Source organism: Staurois parvus, unplaced genomic scaffold (assembly GCF_062004578.1).
Source record: "Staurois parvus isolate SC_StPar_1 unplaced genomic scaffold, SC_StPar_1.0 ptg001766l, whole genome shotgun sequence".
Classification (NCBI taxonomy): Eukaryota; Metazoa; Chordata; class Amphibia; order Anura; family Ranidae; genus Staurois; species Staurois parvus.
The window spans coordinates 680-22,071 of NW_028319562.1; the positions used below are offsets into that span (position 1 = coordinate 680).

General features: G+C 46.3%; 1 protein-coding gene across 1 annotated transcript in view; it reads left to right on the forward strand.

Annotated features, from left to right (window-relative positions):
* Window positions 1-763: 763 nt before the first annotated feature.
* Window positions 764-21,392, forward strand: part of LOC149434347 (zinc finger CCCH domain-containing protein 18-like) — a 110,295-nt gene continuing 89,666 nt past the window's right edge. The window contains exons 1-4 of the mRNA XM_089663775.1: window positions 764-902; window positions 3,540-3,632; window positions 5,750-5,907; window positions 8,039-8,071. Of these exons, the coding sequence (XP_089519901.1) occupies window positions 777-902; window positions 3,540-3,632; window positions 5,750-5,907; window positions 8,039-8,071 (410 nt within the window). The 5' untranslated portion in view covers window positions 764-776. The remainder of the gene's footprint in view (window positions 903-3,539; window positions 3,633-5,749; window positions 5,908-8,038; window positions 8,072-21,392) is intronic.

Here is a 21,392-nt window from a genome sequence, read left to right on the forward strand (position 1 = left end):
ACAAAAGGTAATAACTGTGGGGGATGGACTGGTTGGAAGAGTAGAAGATTCCAGTATTAGCTGAGGGCAGGATAGGCTTCCCTGAAGAGAGAGGTTTTCAGAGATCGCCTAAAAGTGAGCAGAGTAGGCGATAGTCTGATAAATTGGGGTAGAGAGTTCCAGAGGATGGGGAAGCTCTGGAAAAGTCCTGGAGACGAGCATGGGAGGAGGAGACAAGGGAGATAGAGAGCAAGAGGTCTTGTGAGGAGCGGAGAGTACAGTTTGGGTGATATATAGAGATAAGATCGGTGATGTAATTTGGGGCGGAGTTATAAATGGCTTTCTATGTGATTGTTAGGGTTTTGAATTTTATCCGTTGGGCAACGGGAAGCCAGTGGAGGCATTGGCAGAGAGGGGTGGAGGGATTGGCAGAGAGGGGTGGAGGGATTGGCAGAGAGGGGAGGAAGCCAGTGGAGGGATTGGCAGAGAGGGATGGAGGCCAGTGGAGGGATTGGCAGAGAGGGATGGAGGCCAGTGGAGGGATTGGCAGAGAGGGATGGAGGCCAGTGGAGGGATTGGCAGAGAGGGGTGGAGGCCAGTGGAGGGATTGGCAGAGAGGGGTGGAGGCCAGTGGAGGGATTGGCAGAGAGGGATGGAGGCCAGTGGAGGGATTGGTAGAGAGGGGTGGCAGATACAGAGTGGTTAGTAAGGTGGATGAGTCTGAACAAGTGACTATATTTCTGTCCAGTTTTCATGACATGACTGATGTGTGTTTTCCAGGGAACTGCACATGGGGAATGAGCTGTCGGTTCATACACCCCGGAATGAACGACAAGGGGAATTATTCAATGATCTCTAAAGCGGACCCGTTTTCTGCTAATGGCACAGCCCCCGGTGGGGCACAGCTGCCTCAGAACCCTTGGGTAAGTTGTAATGTGATTGGACAATACTCCTCATTTCTGTGTTCATTAGCACTCCGTCCAGGACTGTTTAAAGCATTATTGCACCCCAAAGTGACATTTTCAGGTATTGGTCATCCTCCTCCTAGGTTTTTGTCATTCCAACAATGAGATCTCCCCGCTGTATTCCCCCCTCTGTCAATGCCCACTTGCCAGTTTTAGCCTTCACCGCCCGCCTTTGTGTTTCCTTGCCTACTTTTTGTGTTCCCACATGTCCAGGACAAAGCAGGTGTGCAGAGGAAAGAACCTGGTGCAGGGATGGTGGGAACTTCTCATGAGGAAAGCAAGTGTATAGATTGGGAACTCGGCACAGGGATGTGGGAACCACTCATAATGGAACAGGTGTACAGACCTAGGAACTTGGTGCAGGTTTGGTGGGAATCCCTCGACAAGGGGCATGGCGGGTGTACAGATCCAGGAACTCAGAACAATGATCGTGGGGAACCCCTCATAATGGACACAGCAGGTATACAGACCCAGGAACTCGGCACAGGGATGGTGGGAACCCCTCATAATGGGCACAGCAGGTGTACAGGTCCGGGAACTCAGCACAGGGATGGTGGGAACCCCTCATAATGGGCACAGCAGGTGTACAGATCTGGGAACTCGGCACAGGGATGGTGGGAACCCCTCATAATGGGCACAGCAGGAATAAAGACCCACGAACTCCGCACAGGGAAGGTGGGAACCCCTCGTAGTGGGTACAACAGGCGTACAGACTCAGGAACTCAGCACAGGGATGGTGGGAACCCCTCGTAATGGACACAGCAGGAATACAGAGCGCTCATCAAGTTCACAGGCAATAGGTTATCAGGAGGTTTCATTTTGCAGCTGCTACCAAGCGGTGAAGTTACACTTTTAGCAGTGGCCCTTTTAAAGCGATAGTAAAGGCTGGAAAAAAAAAAATGGTGCCTCGGGCAGAGTAAGTCTTGATGTGCTGGTGTGCACCGCATACTGCTCGTTATCAGAGACTCGCCTTAAAACCAATCCCTCCAGCGGCGTCTTGTCATTACTGTCGGTGCTTCCATCCTCACCCGATCTTCCTTTCAGGTTTGCAGGCTCTGGTCGTTTGTCCGTGATAGCATCACTCCTATACATGCGTGCGGGAGGACAGTCCATGCAATGCTTTCATTGGACGGCATACTCCATTCAGAGCGCAGTGCGCATGTCCTGGTGACGTCATCGGCCTCTACATAGGTGGATATCTCCTAACTATGCATGTTTAGGAGATATTTACTGTCCCTAGAGGTAAACCTCATTGTAGGCCCCCCTGTAGGTACAAGTCATAAAGCGGACGTTATTACCACTTTAACTACTTGCCATCCGCCTGTTGTTTATAAACGGCAGGACGGTGGCGCTCCAGGGGCGGGTTGCCGTTCATAAACTGCACCCGCATTTACTAGCTGTGTGCGCTCCCTGGGAGCGCGCAGCACCGCGATCCGGTACACGCTGTGTCCTCCGGACACAGTGGAACACCGATCGTTGGACAGACCTCTGTGTGAGGTCCCAATCATGTGATCACTGATTGGCCAATCAGTGATCACATGCAGAGTAGTAAGCAGGATGTCACTTGTGACAGCATTGCTTACTACGTGTGAAATCTGTGAATGATCACAGAGGTCACATGGTACAAGGCTATTCACAACAGCCTTGTACCATGTGACAAGCTGTGACCAATCACAGCTCACACAGTAGTTCTCAATGGCTGCAAGAATGCTAGAGAGGAGGAGAAATAATTGCTTTTACAGCCTTTATGGGTGTAAAAGCAATCGGTGTAAAAAAAAAAAAAAAATCATCACCGCCCACAAGTAGTACAGTGTCACACGTATGTGACATATGTAAAAAAAACATAAATATAAAAAAATAAAAAAAAGTTTAAAAATTATAATGTTTGGTTATAAACTAATTTGGGTTATTTTTTTTTTTTACTAAAAAGATTACAGAATAAATTTTGGCCAAGATTTATGACGAAATACTATTTATTTGCAAAATTTTATAAGAAAAACACTTTTTTTTCAAAATTTTAGGACTTTTTCATTTATATAGCAAAAAAAATAAAAATCCCAGTGGTGAATAAATACAACCAAAATAAAGCTTTATCTGTCTCAAAAAAATGCTAAACAATTCATATGGGTACAGTGTTGCATGACCGCGCAATTGTCATTCAAAGTGTGATAGCGCTGAAAGCTGAAAATTGGCCTGGTCAGGAAGGGGGTGAAAGTGTCCAGACAGGAAGTGGTTAATGTGAACTTGTTTCCAAATCGCAAGTAAAATGACCGCAGGGAATAAATATGTTCTTACTAAGAACTGGACTTTCTTCCATGTAGCTGCCACTCCAGGGTTCAGGTTGGGTTTTGTCTGGCTGCTGAGGGTCTCTCGGTGAGATTGTTGGTACATCAGGTTTGTGTTTTGTGAGACGGCTGAATGGTTGCCGCTCTCCCATCATGCAGAATATGGGTCTGATCTCTGTGTAGTGTCTAAATACTAATAGAGCACCAAGTGCGTATCTATGGCCTTCTATTGGTTTATTGCTGTCATTTGTTCCCGGGTCTACAGCCTGAATCTGAAGTGGGTTGTAACACACATGCTTTGTTCTTTCAGGGGGCTCCAGCCACCGAGGAGCTTCTTCCTCCCCCAATTCTGGAACCACCAACAGAGAGCGCCTGGGAGAGAGGACTGAGACATGCTAAGGAGGTAGAGTATCCCTATTGATTTTTACAGCTGTAAGAAATGCCTTATTTGGTACCTAGTGATGTCATCACTGAAGCTGTCTGCTGGGTTTGCTCAGTTGCATGATTGCATTTGGTGTGGGGATGGCGTGGCAACCAACAGGCTCACGTCAACTCCACAGCACCCTGAATTTAGCATTAAGTTTAGGAACACATCCCTTGCATCTCTTAGGACGTGCATGCTTCTCCCTGCTGATCACTGGGTAGCGTAGACTTTAGCTGTGCAATCTGCTGATCAGTTGCTGAAAGCTGATCTCCAGCTTTTTGTGAAATTTAAATAGTTTGAACAAAGCTGGTCCATACAAACTATTACCATCACTAACAGATGCAGCCGCTGGGAGGGAGCACTGTATAAACTGTAAGTATCATCGGCTGCATACGGTATACAGAGTTGTGTTCTGGCCAGGGGTGTATTTACCATAAAGGCAAACAAGGCAGTTGCCTAGGGTGGCATTTTTCAGGGGGGCAATGCTGTCCCTTGAAAGAAGGAAAGGAAGAAGGGACACACGCAGCATGGGGACCAGGCGGGATCTGAGAGGGGCTGTGGGCTGCTTGATGGTGCATGCAGAGGCTGACGCTTGTTCCCGGGGAGCTGTGAAGGTGAGTGTCTTATCTCTTGCTGGGGGGTTTGCCAGTGTATGGGGGGCAGTGGTAGTGGAAGGCGGCCTCGGGTGGGGGTGGGGGCTGGGGCGTTGTTGGTCAATGTCAGGCTCTCTTCGTGGGGGAGGTGGGTATTGGCTGGTGTCAGGGTCTCTCCATGGGGGGGAGCCAATTTTTGTGTTGCCTAGGACAGCACGAAACCTAAATACACCACTGGTTCTGGCAGTGGAATGGGAACTTCCTTTCCCGCTACTGGAACAAAATCTGGACATGCTGAGCACTGCTGAACTATTCACAGGAAGATTTGCATTCTGTAAATGAATGCATAGCTTCCTTTGATTGGCTGAGGCGGATGGATGATGTCATGATCTGCAACACAGCCAATGAGAGGAAGCTTAGGATTCATTCATAGATTAAAAAGCTCCCTGTGAATGGCTGGGCAGTGCCTGAACCGATTTTGTTTTGAAGATGGGTGGGAAGTTGTCATCCCACATCCAGAACACAGCGCTGTATCTTGTATATAGCCGAAGCTTCATACAGTTTATACAGAACTCCCGGCTGCTGCATCTGCTGGTGAAGGTAATAGATTGTCTGGACCGGCTTGGTTGAAACAAACTGTTTAAACTTCAGCTTTGGAAATCAGCTTTAATTACATTAATCAAGCACATTGCACAGCTGAAGTCTGCAGCACCCAAGGGTCAACAAGGACAACATGGACGGATGCCGAGGACGTGTTCTTTCATATAATACTTGGGAAGGGCAGTATAGTGATTGATGTAAGCCCTGAATATCATGTCCACACATGATGAAGTGCATAAAACACCGATGGCAGAAAAAAAAGCAACCGCTATGAGTGGCGCTATGGTTGTTTGTACCTAAATGAAGATCACAATCAACACCCCCCTCCATTTTTTTTTTTTTTTCCATTGTTTTACCATCATCATTGGGTCATCTATAGAAATCCTACCCGTGCTCTATGTATCTAGAGGTGTTCTGCAGGGATCTGACAATTTTTACACCAGGTCATGATCTTCTCTGGCATCAGGAGTTGGCTGTTCTTGCAACTTTCCCCCCGATGAAGCATACGCGCCATTGTGCGCCATTGGGGAGATGGCTTGAAGAACCCGGAAGTTGGACAGCTAGCCCGTTGATTAGATGCTGCAGTGCATGTGCAGTAGAGTACCACGAGTCCTCCTGGGATGCACGATAGGTATCATGGGAGGCTACAGGTTACTGCATACATCATTAAATCCTAGGCAAGAATCCAGTCCACGTGGGGAGGGTTCTGTTAGGGAAAAAAAAATAATAAAAAGCTAAAATGTTTTGACAAAAAAAATTAATTTTGATTGGTCAGTATGTGATATGACTCCACAGTGAAGGTTGTTACTTTCATGTGTCTTGTAAGCTGTGTAGTGCTTTGATCGGTCCTTGTAGAAAGTGAATGTCTCCTGTCTACATCGAGCTTTGATTTTTCTTGCTCAGGTGTTGAAGAAAGCCACCATACGGAAGGAGCAGGAGCCAGACTTTGAGGAGAAGCGCCTGACCGTCACCATCGGCGAGGATGAGCGAGAGTTTGATAAAGAGAACGATTATTTCCGGGACTGGAACTACCGAATCACCAGAGAAGTGCGGGAAACTGGGTGCGTGGCCTAAAAATAAAATCTACAGCCGTCTGTCCTCCCAATGTTCCATACAATGTCCCCCCCCCCCCCAATGTCTTCGAACAATGTCACCCCCCCCCCCCATGTCTTCGAACAATGTCACCCCCCCCCCCATGTCTTCGAACAATGTCACCCCCCCCCCCATGTCTTCGTACAATGTCACCCCCCCCCCCATGTCTTCGTACAATGTCACCCCCCCCCAATGTCTTCGTACAATGTCACCCCCCCCCCAATGTCTTCGTACAATGTCACCCCCCCCCCCAATGTCTTCGTACAATGTCACCCCCCCCCCCAATGTCTTCGTACAATGTCCTCCCCCCCCCCCCCCCCCATGTCTTCTTACAATAACTGTCCCCCCCCCAATGTCTTACAATAACTGTCCCCCCCAATGTCTTCTTACAATATCTGTACCCCCCCCGATGTCTCCGTACAATGTATTCACCCCCCATTGTCTCCGTACAGTGTCCGTCCCAACCCCCCCATGTCTCCGTCCCATGTCCGTCTTTCCCCCGATGTCTCCGTCCCATGTCCGTCTTTCCCCCGATGTCTCCGTCCAATGTCCGTCTTTCCCCCCGATGTCTCCGTCCAATGTCCGTCTTTCCCCCCGATGTCTCCGTCCAATGTCCCCGATGTCTGCAGCCCCTCCCCTCCCACTGTTTCCGTACCGGGTTGTGTTTGCAGTAGGGAGAAATGACAGCAGAATGATGTGTAGGACAGGAGGGAATGTCAATGTCAATCAAGTACAGCATTACTAGCTGGGGGGGTGGGGAGTGTGCAGCAGGGAAGACTGACAGAATAACATGAAGGACAGCTGGAAAAGACGCTCCCTGTCAAGTAGAGCAGGGCTGCCCTGAAAAGCTAGAGGGGTGCCTACAGCAGGCAGAGCCAAAAGCAGAATAATGTGTAGGACAGCAGGAAAAGGGACGGTCAGTCAGGTAGAGCAGGGCTGGTTGGGGATTGTGTTTGCAGCACAGAGGGCTGACAGCTAAAGGACATGTAGGATGGCTGGGAAAACATCTGCCATTTGGGTAGAGCAGGGATGGTTGGGGGCATGTTTGCAGGAAGGTGTGTGTGGGGGTGCAAGGGGGGCACATATTTGCCGCAGGGAGGACGGGGCAGCAGAATGATGTGTCGGACAGCAGGGAAGGTTACTGTCAATCAAGTAGAGAAGGTCTGGCTGGGGGACTGGACTGACAGAATGACCTGCAGGATATCTGAGAAATCCACTGTCAGCCAAGTACAGCAGGACTGGCCCGGGGGGGGGTCGGGTCTGCAGCAGGGAGAACTCGCAGTGGAATAATGTGTAGGCCAGCAGGAAAACAGTTGTCAGTAGAGCAGGGCTGGCCGGGCATTGTGTTCACAGCATGGAGGACTGACAGCGGCATGACTTGTAGGTTAGCGGGGAGAGCTGCTGTCACTTAGGTAGAGCAAGGCTGGTCTCATCAAGTCTGCAGGAGGTGAGAAAGGCGACAGGAAAAGCTGCTGCCAATTAGATAGAGTAGGGCTGGCTGGTTGGTGTGTCTGTAGCTGGGAGGACTGACAGAATGACACAAAGGACATCAGGGAAAGCCGCTGTCAGTCAAGGAGAGCAGGACTGGTCGTGGATGGGAGGGGGGGTGACTGTAGCATGGAGAACTGGAAGCAGAATGTGTAGGACAGTGGGAAAAGCCTCTAGGTTTTGTGTCAGCAAAGACACGCCCCTTTACCACGTGACTACGGGCATGCCGTGCATCTACACAGCGTCCTGTAGCTCCAATTGGCAAGCTCATGGAAGCAAACTGACCCCAGCAGGAAAAGAATTGTCAGGATCACCACATAGGAATTTGCTACTAAATGATTTTCAGTGGAAGAAGCATGTTTTTAAAACTGCGCGTTTATTACCACTTTAACCCCAAGTGCTGTATGTAAAAAGGTATGTGTGAGAAGGCTCTGATGGAAGCAGCCATTCATTAATTTTTGCCCAATGTTTCTGGGGTTGCAAAGCTAAGCTGATTCACTGGCCTGGCATTAGGTCTAGACAGCCCTTCTTCCATCAGGGACTTGAAGCAGTCAGGTGATTTGCTCTGTGGCAGCATCTCTTTACATTTTTTATTTTTATTTTTTTCTTCAGGGAAGTGGAGTTTAGAGAAACGATAACACAGGGGTAAGTGATTGCTGCATGTCTGCTATACTTTCTGTCCAAAATAAAATGAACTGCCCAGAGCACCATGTGCATGGGTTACCCTCTGCTTTTTTTTTTTTCTTTATTAAGGCATATCTAAACCCAACAAGAAAAATGTCATATATTGCAGCTTACCAGTCATTAGAAATAGTGGCTGTATTGGTTTTCTTCTTCCAGTCTATTTCTCCCCCTTGGTTTTTCCTGGTGATCCTGCCAAAAACACTCTCCTGTCTTAGGATGACACTCTCGCTGTACTGTATCTATGAAGGAGCAGAGTTGTCATCCTAAGGATGGAATCACAGGACACTTCTCTGTAACATAGGGGAAGATGTTCATTAGTCCTCAGAGATAACTACAGGGAATACTGCACAGGCATTGAGTACAGAAGCACAGCTAGATTTCTGGCAGGATCAACAAGCATTTATTGAACAGATGTAACCAAACTACTTGCAGTATTATTAATGGGCCAAAAGGGAGCAAATAAGTTCACTGTTGGGGGTTCACATGTAATGAGTCACTATCCTCTCCATAGTATCGCCCATTTCCTTCAGCTCCCAGACAGTTTTGTAAAAATAAAGTAAAAGCCCCAAGTGCCTCGCTAATTGCTAGCTCAGTGTTTCTCGACCTTGTTTCAGTCAAGGCACCCTTTAAAATGATGGACAGTCCCGAGGCACCCTTTAAAATGATGGACAGTCCCGAGGCACCCTTTAAAATGATGGACAGTCCCGAGGCACCCTTTAAAATGATGGACAGTCCCGAGGCACCCTTTAAAATGATGGACAGTCCCGAGGCACCCTTTAAAATGATGGACAGTCCCGAGGCACCCTTTAAAATGATGGACAGTCCCGAGGCACCCTTTAAAATGATGGACAGTCCCGAGGCACCCTTTAAAATGGACAGTCCCGAGGCACCCTTTAAAATGATGGACAGTCCCGAGGCACCCTTTAAAATGATGGACAGTCCCGAGGCACCCTTTAAAATGATGGACAGTCCCGAGGCACCCTTTAAAATGATGGACAGTCCCGAGGCACCCTTTAAAATGATGGACAGTCCCGAGGCACCCTTTAAAATGATGGACAGTCCCGAGGCACCCTTTAAAATGATGGACAGTCCCGAGGCACCCTTTAAAATGATGGACAGTCCCGAGGCACCCTTTAAAATGATGGACAGTCCCGAGGCACCCTTTAAAATGATGGACAGTCCCGAGGCACCCTTTAAAATGATGGACAGTCCCGAGGCACCCTTTAAAATGATGGACAGTCCCGAGGCACCCTTTAAAATGATGGACAGTCCCGAGGCACCCTTTAAAATGATGGACAGTCCCGAGGCACCCTTTAAAATGATGGACAGTCCCGAGGCACCCTTTAAAATGATGGACAGTCCCGAGGCACCCTTTAAAATGATGGACAGTCCCGAGGCACCCTTTAAAATGATGGACAGTCCCGAGGCACCCTTTAAAATGATGGACAGTCCCGAGGCACCCTTTAAAATGATGGACAGTCCCGAGGCACCCTTTAAAATGATGGACAGTCCCGAGGCACCCTTTAAAATGATGGACAGTCCCGAGGCACCCTTTAAAATGATGGACAGTCCCGAGGCACCCTTTAAAATGATGGACAGTCCCGAGGCACCCTTTAAAATGATGGACAGTCCCGAGGCACCCTTTAAAATGATGGACAGTCCCGAGGCACCCTTTAAAATGATGGACAGTCCCGAGGCACCCTTTAAAATGATGGACAGTCCCGAGGCACCCTTTAAAATGATGGACAGTCCCGAGGCACCCTTTAAAATGATGGACAGTCCCGAGGCACCCTTTAAAATGATGGACAGTCCCGAGGCACCCTTTAAAATGATGGACAGTCCCGAGGCACCCTTTAAAATGATGGACAGTCCCGAGGCACCCTTTAAAATGATGGACAGTCCCGAGGCACCCTTTAAAATGATGGACAGTCCCGAGGCACCCTTTAAAATGATGGACAGTCCCGAGGCACCCTTTAAAATGATGGACAGTCCCGAGGCACCCTTTAAAATGATGGACAGTCCCGAGGCACCCTTTAAAATGATGGACAGTCCCGAGGCACCCTTTAAAATGATGGACAGTCCCGAGGCACCCTTTAAAATGATGGACAGTCCCGAGGCACCCTTTAAAATGATGGACAGTCCCGAGGCACCCTTTAAAATGATGGACAGTCCCGAGGCACCCTTTAAAATGATGGACAGTCCCGAGGCACCCTTTAAAATGATGGACAGTCCCGAGGCACCCTTTAAAATGATGGACAGTCCCGAGGCACCCTTTAAAATGATGGACAGTCCCGAGGCACCCTTTAAAATGATGGACAGTCCCGAGGCACCCTTTAAAATGATGGACAGTCCCGAGGCACCCTTTAAAATGATGGACAGTCCCGAGGCACCCTTTAAAATGATGGACAGTCCCGAGGCACCCTTTAAAATGATGGACAGTCCCGAGGCACCCTTTAAAATGATGGACAGTCCCGAGGCACCCTTTAAAATGATGGACAGTCCCGAGGCACCCTTTAAAATGATGGACAGTCCCGAGGCACCCTTTAAAATGATGGACAGTCCCGAGGCACCCTTTAAAATGATGGACAGTCCCGAGGCACCCTTTAAAATGATGGACAGTCCCGAGGCACCCTTTAAAATGATGGACAGTCCCGAGGCACCCTTTAAAATGATGGACAGTCCCGAGGCACCCTTTAAAATGATGGACAGTCCCGAGGCACCCTTTAAAATGATGGACAGTCCCGAGGCACCCTTTAAAATGATGGACAGTCCCGAGGCACCCTTTAAAATGATGGACAGTCCCGAGGCACCCTTTAAAATGATGGACAGTCCCGAGGCACCCTTTAAAATGATGGACAGTCCCGAGGCACCCTTTAAAATGATGGACAGTCCCGAGGCACCCTTTAAAATGATGGACAGTCCCGAGGCACCCTTTAAAATGATGGACAGTCCCGAGGCACCCTTTAAAATGATGGACAGTCCCGAGGCACCCTTTAAAATGATGGACAGTCCCGAGGCACCCTTTAAAATGATGGACAGTCCCGAGGCACCCTTTAAAATGATGGACAGTCCCGAGGCACCCTTTAAAATGATGGACAGTCCCGAGGCACCCTTTAAAATGATGGACAGTCCCGAGGCACCCTTTAAAATGATGGACAGTCCCGAGGCACCCTTTAAAATGATGGACAGTCCCGAGGCACCCTTTAAAATGATGGACAGTCCCGAGGCACCCTTTAAAATGATGGACAGTCCCGAGGCACCCTTTAAAATGATGGACAGTCCCGAGGCACCCTTTAAAATGATGGACAGTCCCGAGGCACCCTTTAAAATGATGGACAGTCCCGAGGCACCCTTTAAAATGATGGACAGTCCCGAGGCACCCTTTAAAATGATGGACAGTCCCGAGGCACCCTTTAAAATGATGGACAGTCCCGAGGCACCCTTTAAAATGATGGACAGTCCCGAGGCACCCTTTAAAATGATGGACAGTCCCGAGGCACCCTTTAAAATGATGGACAGTCCCGAGGCACCCTTTAAAATGATGGACAGTCCCGAGGCACCCTTTAAAATGATGGACAGTCCCGAGGCACCCTTTAAAATGATGGACAGTCCCGAGGCACCCTTTAAAATGATGGACAGTCCCGAGGCACCCTTTAAAATGATGGACAGTCCCGAGGCACCCTTTAAAATCATGGACAGTCTTGAGGCACCTCATTCTAAAGTGGGGTGCATCAAGACTGTCCATAATTTTAATAGGGCACCCCATTCTAAAATGTGAGAAGAACTATTGTAATAGTTTTATGTAACGCAGCAACATCCACACATGTAGGACACCCAACATTAGAGGAGATTTATTCTTCTGAAGCAAATACACTTTTGCACGCTGGTACTGACTAGTATTCTAGTGTTTCTCTTCTCCCTCAGTTTTTCTCCATCACTGAGCTAATGTGACCCCAGCACTGATGGAGAGGGGCAGGAGAGGGTCAAACTAGGATGCTGTGCAGGCAGCTGACATCTTCATCAGCTGATGTCATTGGTTGTCAGGATGCCGGCGGCTAGAAGATCGTAATGGTCCACTATGAAAACCTGTGGCTTTGTGTAACTAAAAGGCAGGCTTGTTCCACCCGCTGACTTGTATACAAGTTTTGGGCAATTTTTAGACATTTTGCCAAGACCCCCCTGAAGACACCTCAAGGCACCCCGGAAGGAACCTCAGGGCACCCTGGTTGAGAGAGGCTGTGCAAATTTTAGCTCCCGTGCAATTCCACTCGTTCTCAGCCTGTCCTAGGTCAACAGTCACTGAATCAGGAGAATGCTGTATAGCAGGGATAGGGAGTCTTAGCACTCCAGCTGTCATAAAACTACAAATCCCATCATGCCTCTGGGATTCATGCCTTTGAAGCCAGTCTTGAAGTGCCTCATGGGACTTGTAGTTCTACAATAGCTGGAGTTGCCTACCTCTCTTGTTAGGTTGTGCTGACGATGGTCATGTCGAGGTGGATGATGGGGTACGGTCGCAGCACGTTTCAGGGTGTCACGTTCTAGACTGTGTGATGACTGTTCTGGGGATGGTAGAAGTGTTAAGCTGTGAATCAATGAGGATACATGTGATAAGAGAATAAAGTGTAATTCCATGGGAGTGTGCTCATGTTTTGTGTGTTTACTATTCCACGTGGAGCGCAAAACGACGAGTAAACTTCCACTTGGAGTATACAGCACCCACGTGCTCGCCTTTTAAACCTTTTTATAGTTTATGGTTTGTAGTGAATGGTCTGAGTCCAAATAAGACCGGAATCCAGAGGCTGTATAATGCAGCATGTGAACCTCACGTTGCATTATTTTTACCATGTTTTGGTCTATAAAGCGGGGCTTTTTCTGCTGGAAAGTATAAACATTGTAAATATTTATTTTGAGAAAAAGTAACTTTCCCCTTTGTGATTATTTTCCAGTTTAGGTTATGTTATGTTGTATTTTGTCCTTGCAGGGCCAATGGCAGGTTCTCTTTAATGCTGCCCTCCACAGTAACATACAGTCACTGTTCCTTTAACCACTTGCCTTCCTGAGGATTTACCCCCCTTCCTGACCAGGCCATTTTTTGAGTTCCGGCGCTGCGTTACTTTAACTGATAATTGCGTGGTCATGCAACGCTGCACCCAAATGAAATTTATATAAAACTGTTATAATAGTTTTTCCCATTTTAGAATGGGGTGCCCTTTTAAAATTATGGACAGTCTAGAAGCACCCCATTTTAGAATTTCAAGACTGTCCATAATTATAAAGGGTGCCTCGGGACTGTCCATAAATTGAAAGGGTGCCTTGACTGAAAAAAGGTTGAAAAATACTGATCTATTATATTGTATAGCGTACTTATTCCTGGAAAATTGGCTTTGAAAAAAAACTGCTGCACACAAAAAAAAATGCTGATTTTTACATTTAGAAGAGGAATGTTAGAATTGACCTGGGGGGCCAGGTTGTTAACTCATATAGTATGCTTGCACATTTTACAAAGTGTTTCAATTCCTGAAGTTCAGCTTCAACATAACAGTTTGTTAGTGTAACATTAAGTAAGATTAAATCTGGTTCGCAAGCTCATAAATTAGCATTTCCTTATAGGTTGGGAATCTTTGAAAATTTAAGTGACATTGCTTTTCTTTACATGAGCATGTAATGCTTGTGCATTAAATTCATATGTCATCTATATCTGACATGATTGCTGTGGCCTTGAGATTCATTTTGGGAAGGAATGTTTTTTTGTTTATTTTAAAAACCCTTCTAACCTTGAATTGAGTAGTATTGTAACTGTACGGTTCTCCCTTTGTAAAGTGCTGTGCAAACTGTGGGCTGTATATAAATCCTGTATAATATTAATATGTCTTGGCCTTTCTCAAGTTTTTTTTTTTTTCTTTTTTTTTTTTTTACCCCAGAGGAAGCCTAAAATAATGTCTAGGTCTTTGGGAATACCTGATAAAACCAATTCATCAGATCTTTGGGAAGGCCTGATAAAACCAATTCATCCTGAGTAATTGGTAAGATGCCATTACTTCCCATAATGGCATCTTACCAATTATTCAGAATGAATTGGTTTTATCAAATCTTCCCAAAGATCTGATGAATTGGTTTTATCAGGTAGTCCCAAAGATCTGATGAATTGGTTTTATCAGGTATTCCCATAGACCTAAACATTATTTTGGGCTTCCTCTGGGGTAAAAAAAAAACTTGAGAAAGGCGATGCGACAGCCTTTGCTGCCTCTTGGAAAAGGATTCTGTGGAGGATCACTATGCAGAGGCATTGGGCAATGAGGCTGTGATATATTTCCTCTTCACCACCTGTTTTGCTGACTTCCCCACACTGCAGCCCAGTGCGTTTAGCAGTGTTACTGCCTGCCAAATGTGACATGCTGTTTAACGTTTGCTGCAAAGCATTGCATTGTGGCTGAGCAGCTTCATCTACTTGTTCAGTGGGGCGTTGCTGGCAGGTGGTAAAACGGAGCCTGTTCCTACCACCCCCCAGCCACCGGTGTGAACGATCCATTACATTGGTAGTCAGTGGGAAGGATGGTCCTCTTATAGTGGTGCTCAGAATTCTATCCTTTCACACAGGTAAAGGCTTCATGCACATGACTGTAAGTTGGTGCACAGCATGCATGGTGTGCAAACACTTCCGACATAAGAAAGCCACAGGTAGAGTGTACAGCCTCCCTTTGCAATAAATGGTGGTTTACACACTATGTACAGTATACATCATCTTGCAACCTTGTGCGTTAAAGCCAAAAAATTAGTTGGTGTCATGCCACTGGCTCAGCCAAATACAGTAGTGTGGGTCCTGAAACTATGCAGACACTGATCGATGGGAGGTCAGTCAATCACCGCTCTAGAAACCCCCAACAACGTTAGGAGGAACCAAACTGCAGCCATCAATAGATCACTATTAGAAGAAGAAAGTGGAAAGAGGGAGATAGATAGATAGATAGATAGATCTAGGTAGATAGATATATATATATATATATATATATATATATATATATATATATATATATATAAATATTAGCCGTTTTTTTTTTTTAATGGAAGTAGAGTGTTTGCGTTCGCTTCCACAATGAGCATTGAAGAAGAGATGTGTAGGTGCATTGCAAGCCCGGAAGCTGAATTTTTTTTTGGTCTCCTGTTTCTGGGCTCGGTGTCACTGACAATAGAAGTAATGATAATCGGAGCAAATACTGGACCAAAGTCCGAAAAGTCTAGTAGTATTTAGAAATAGTCTGGGTGACTTGTATAAAGGGGGTCCGTATGGCACTCAGGGCAAGCACCATGCAGTACTGTAGCAGACTCTGTGTAGTAAGGAGAGAACAAGAAGCGTCTCTAAGTGCAGCAGACCACTTTATTTTCTAATAAAAAGTAGGAACACTCACATGGTAGTAGAGTAATAAAAGCATGTAGGGTATTGTGGTGTAGAAACACCATGTGGAACGGCTGTTACTGGTGCCTGTATCGAACATTTTTACCATGATACAGGGAATGGGGGAAGAATTAAAATTATATTAAAAGGGGGGGGCTAAGAATAAAATAATGAAAAAAAAGAAGAAAAATGATAAAAATGAGATGAAAAGCAATGTAGAAAAATATATATAAAAATATGAATTAAAAAAAAAAAATTTTTAAAGTGAAAAATAGACAGAAAAAAGAGTGTAATTGGGGTTGTTATACGGTCATATATAGTAGTGTAAATGATATGACATCACACCTACGCCGACATTGCGAATCAGCGTGTGTTCCAGCTGCCATCTTTATGAGTACATGCATGCCGGCCGGCTCCACATCTATCTCCCTCCTGAACCGCACTCCCTACCATTGAGACGCGGATGATACAGGCACCAGTGACAGCCATTCCACATGGTGTTTCTACACCACAATACCCTACATGCTTTTATTACTCTACTACCATGTGAGTGTTCCTACTTTTTTTATTATATATTAAAGTGGTCTGCTGCACTTAGAGGCGCTTCTTCTTCTCTCTTCAGTGTCACTGACAGCCGTGGGTTCTAAAGCTAGTGCCAGTGGGGGCCCGCAGGAGCCGCTGAGACCAGCCGCTGTTTTAAAACGTGGGCTGAGACTCAAGTGGTTAAGGAGCGGTTTCACCCAACATCTACATCTGAATAATAAAGTGGCTCTGTCAGGAAGCATACAAGCCACCTCCTACAAATTATTCACCACGCGCCTGTGTGAATAAGCCCTTCACACAGGTAGCTAAAGGGCAGCTTCGCTCAATGCCTACAGCTTAATAATAAAATGCACCTGAGGATATTGCATGTTATTGATGAAATGCATAGGGTGGTACTTCTGGTGCCGTCACTTCCGGTTTGCTGGAATGCATGCTGTGAAAATAGCGAGCTTCCAGTTTCAATTCTGTGCATACTCGTCTGCATGTCTAATGCTCTAAGTGCAATTTTATTGATATCTGAGTTAATAAAACATTTGTAGGCTATGAGAGGCTTCTCCTTCTGTTAATGTTTCTGCTATCTGGATCCGAGGGCTTTGAAGATGCATAATAATACTGGATGGAGGGATACTGGGAAGTGACTTTTCCTGTTTGGTAACATATTTCTCCCAACTTCCATTCCTGATCCAGTGGTGCACTTTACATCAACAAGTGGAATTTGTCTTTCTTGTTTAAAGCAAGAGGTCAATTCGGTCGGGTGAATGCGGTGCGTTTTCCTGGACACCCGATGTAAAGGAGCACGTATTTGCATACCTGATGCATGTGGGGAACGCTGAGTTATTAACTCTTTTATATTAATCCATCCTTTTTAACTTGTTTTCTTGTAAAATTCTTTGTTAAATTTTAACAGTTGGTACAGCCATCAAGACAGAAAAAACCCATGGTGGTATTACAAAAAAATAGATAAATGCCTTTAAACAGTCAACAACAAACATTGCCTCGCCTAACATGCACAGGTAGAGTTCGCCAGAAAGCAAACAGATACTAGGACCGGTGAAGTGTAACCCACAGTAAAATACTTATAGACAAAGTGGTAGCCCATGACCTGCCATCCCTCCCCACAGAGAAATAAGATTTTGAAAAAAATAGCCCACTCAATACAACCATGATCTAGCACCTGTTGGAAATCATCTAGGTTGAGTATTTTAATATTCATATTAAGCAATGCTATTGGACGATACGAAGAGTAGTAAAGGGGGTCTTTATCAGGCTTTGTTAGCAGTACTACTTGAGCTTTATAAAAGGAGGCTGGTAAAATTCTAGTCTCCAAGCACTGCCTGTACAGTTGTAGCAGTTTAGGTGTAAGTAATTCCGAATAATGGTTGTACCATTCAACCGGAATCCCATCGGGACCCGGTGATTTATTACTAGGTAAGGAACCAATAGCACCTGCTAGCTCCTCCTCTGTAAAGGGTTCATCCAAGGAGGTGCTGACAGAAACAGGCAGTACTGGGATCTGAATGGTGTGTAGCAGATCAATGAGGACATGTACCTCATAGGGGGGAATGGGAGAGTACAGTGCAGAGTAATAATTCCCAATTGCTTGCATAATCACCCTCCTGACCTTCATCAAAGTACCATCAGAAGAGTAGATACAGGGAATAACTGTATTGGATTATCAGCATTAAGTAAGGCTAGTAGTTTCCCATTTTTATCCCCTTTTTCGAGGAGGCCTTCTGCCCTCTTTTGGAAGACACAATGAGTTAGGTCTTGATAGTGAACCAGAAGTGCTATCCTAGCCATTTGCAGCTCCACCACTGATGAAAAAGCAGCATGAGTTTCATATCCTGAAGGTCCTGGGTTGTCGGATTGTGTCCAAACTAGAAGCCTTAAAAGCTGAAATGTAAGCCCCTCTAGTGGCAGCCTTAAAGGAAGCCCACACCATTGGTGGGGTAGGAGTACCCTCGTTAAGCTCCCAAAACTCCTGGAGGCAAGAGGTAATTGTGGGTCTCACCGAGGGCTCTGCCACCCATCCAGGATGTAACCACCATATAGAAGAGTTCTTACGCAAACCCATAGACCATTCAATTTGTAAGGGAGTGTAATTAGAGATCCCACCTGCTAAATAAGTGGCAATTGTAATCAGGGCAGCACAGTTGAATTGGCAAATGCCAAATCAGATGGGAGGAGGAAGCCTGCACACGAGAAAGATAGGAGTAACCCCGTTCTGCGGGATGTTTGCAGCACCACAACTCTACCAATGCCGAAGAATCCACCCGTTGTTGGAAGTTCCAAGTTCTGTGATCTAGCAAGATTGTAAATTACTAATGCGTAATCTAGAATGTTGTTGGTCACCCGCAACAAACAATTTCAAGGGCAAAAATGTGGCAACCTTCTCTAGAGCCATATAGAGTACCATGATGTGGAAAGAGGGTGGAACATGCATGTTAACCACAGCCAGCAGTTGGGATTCAATTGCAAGGATAACAATTCCCCCCGGGGATCCGTGACCACATGCTCTATAGTACAAATTAACTTTTTATGCAATAATATAACTACTCCTCTAGCATAAGAGGAATAGGTGGAGTGTATGGCTTTCTGTATCCAGTTCTTGTTGAGGGAGAGTGTTCTATTGCCAACCAGATGTGTCTCCTGAAGGATACTGTAGCCGGGGAATGCTTACATTTAGAATTCCACCCCCCTGACATTCCAGGAGAGAATTTTTAAACTACTCCTAAAGCGAAGCACAGAAATCTATCCAAGGATGTGAAAAGGCAGGGGGGGGGGATGCCCAGGGCATAACGGATACTGAGAGTCACACCACACCAGTTAGGCAGCAGCAAAATAGCAGTGCATACAGGTGGAGGTAATTGAGCAGCCGGAGCCAGACTCGGGAAAGGTAACCCCAAAATCAGGCCAGGCTGCCAATATAAAAACAGAAAATGAACAAAGGCAAAACCGCAAAAAGAAAACCAGTAGTCCCAACTCCCTGTTTGCTCCAGCTAAACGTTCCATAGGAAAAAAAAACAGTCCCGGGATTAACCTTAGTCCCTTAACTGAAAGAACCCAGAGCAATCTGATGATGAACACCATGTAGTGCAGCATAGCATCCCTGAGGATTGGGGATCAGTCTCGGGCAATCAAAAAAAAAAAAAAAAACAACTGTAAACATACATCAGGGTGAGAGGGTCTTGTAGACTTGTCATCTGACTGGAAGGAGAATGTCCTCTCCTCTGATGTGAAGACCATGAATTCCAAACCACTCGACAACCCATCAAGCAATGGAATCCAGCCAATTGGCCACCCCAGGAAAGAGTGTGGTGCTGACTCAGCAGGATGGGGCCCAATGGGGACTCTGTGAGCCTGTTCCACCACATACACTGGGGATAAATGTAGACTCAGGAGTTGCTTGAAGAAAGTCTCAGCAAACACCACCGGATTTGGAGCCTTCTGCCTATTCTGGGAGCCCGACCAGCTGGACATTACTTCGCAAGAGGCGATTTTTTTCCTCTTCCTCTGAGCAGGCCATGAGGAGCTTAACCTTATGCTGGAGTTCAGCGAAAGCCTGGGCAGTGCAGGCCGCCGAGTCCTCCACCCCAGATATGTGAGTCTCTGTAGCTGTGAGGCGGGCCCGTTACTGGTCAAGTCCTGCCAGATCAGCCCGCTTTCCAGTGCAAGGTGTCTTATTTTAGTCATCAAGGAGGGCTTATTCTCTTAGATGGCTGCAAGGATCATGAATGTCGCATGGTCTGCTGGGAGCCTGGACACCGCTGGTGGAGAAGAACCGTTCGGATCTGAATCCATGTCCCCAGCTATCCACCACTCTGCACCATCACCAAGACTGCTGTGGGAGAAGTGACAGGCAAGATTGCGGCCGCATGTGTCTTCGGGGCTGGAGCTGGTGGCCGATTTCCTCCCTGAGGAACCTCCACCGGATATGGAGAAGACTGGTGGGCACCAACAATTTGCTGTACATAACTCCATATTTCTAGCAGTGTATGCAATGAATGACCGTAAGGCTTCCCACCTGTTAGCTAGGTGTCTCATCACACAGCGGAAGCAAAAGAATGTTGCATCACTTCCGCTTTCAACACAAAGCATGTGGTTACTTTCACACCTGCAAATCGTATAGTGTTGCCATTTTTTTTTTTTTGTCTAACCCCTGTATCTGTTCGCTAAGCCTACACTGAGTATGTAGATGGCTGGCCTGTGTCTGCTACACTTATGCAGAGGGGACACAGACGCAGCCCGTATGGGTGGTCAGATGTAAACAGACCGCCTGTCTGTTTATACCTGACTGCCATCTGATCCACTAGGCGGATGGGAAACGCATCCCCATCTGTCTGTTTCTAGCGGATAGGATCAGATCGGATATATGTGGTTGTAAACGGACACATCTGTTTATATCCACCGCTCCATAGAGGAGACTTGAGGGTCTGATCAGGTCTGCCTGAAAAATGGGCTGGCAGACCTAATCGGTCCGCTCGTGTGAAAGAGGCCTTAACCTCCCTGGCGGTATTCCCGAGTGTAGCTCGGGGTAAAGTTTCAGCACCACAAGGTAACCCCGAGCTACACTCGGGAATACACTGCAGTGCTGCTCCGGGATCCCTCGATCACTTACCTTTTACTGCGCTCCCGCGATGTCCCTCCTGCAGTGTCCCCGTCAATGTCCTCTGGCGGATGCCGGCATCTGTCTTCTGGGTTCCGTTCCCTGCGAGCGTCGGGACGTACATGAAACGGCAGGAAATTTGAAAATGACAAAAAGTGGCATTCACTGAAATCACATAGTAAAACATTCCTGTATCAAACCATTTCACATACATTTTGTCCCGAGTGCTTTGTCCGGCGCCCTGCCTGCATTTTTACTGGTCTTTCTGCCTGGAAACTGAGAAACGTCCATGGATTCCAAAAAGCGTCCCTTTAGGTCAGACGTGGTTTTAGACCGGCTAGAGAACAGCGATAGTAAATCAGAACCACTTGCAGAATTGAGTGATAATGATTCGTGGGGGAAATTCGTCATCAGACACTGAAAACGATTTTGCAACTTTGCTCAGTGATGTGCGAACTTGGCGCTCTATTTCACATTTCAGTGTTTTTGGTTTGATTATATTATTTAATTAAATGTATTATTATTATATTATTGTTTTTTATGATTATTAAATTATAATTTATGATTTTGTGTTTCAAATTTTATCCTACCCGGGATGTTTACTAGACTCTTGTTCGGACAGATTTCAGTGAGTTATTCCTAAAAATTACAGGCCTACAATAAAAAAAAAAATACATATTTCCATGCAAAAAATGTACCGTTTTGAGCACAGAAATATGGACATAATCAGACCGCTA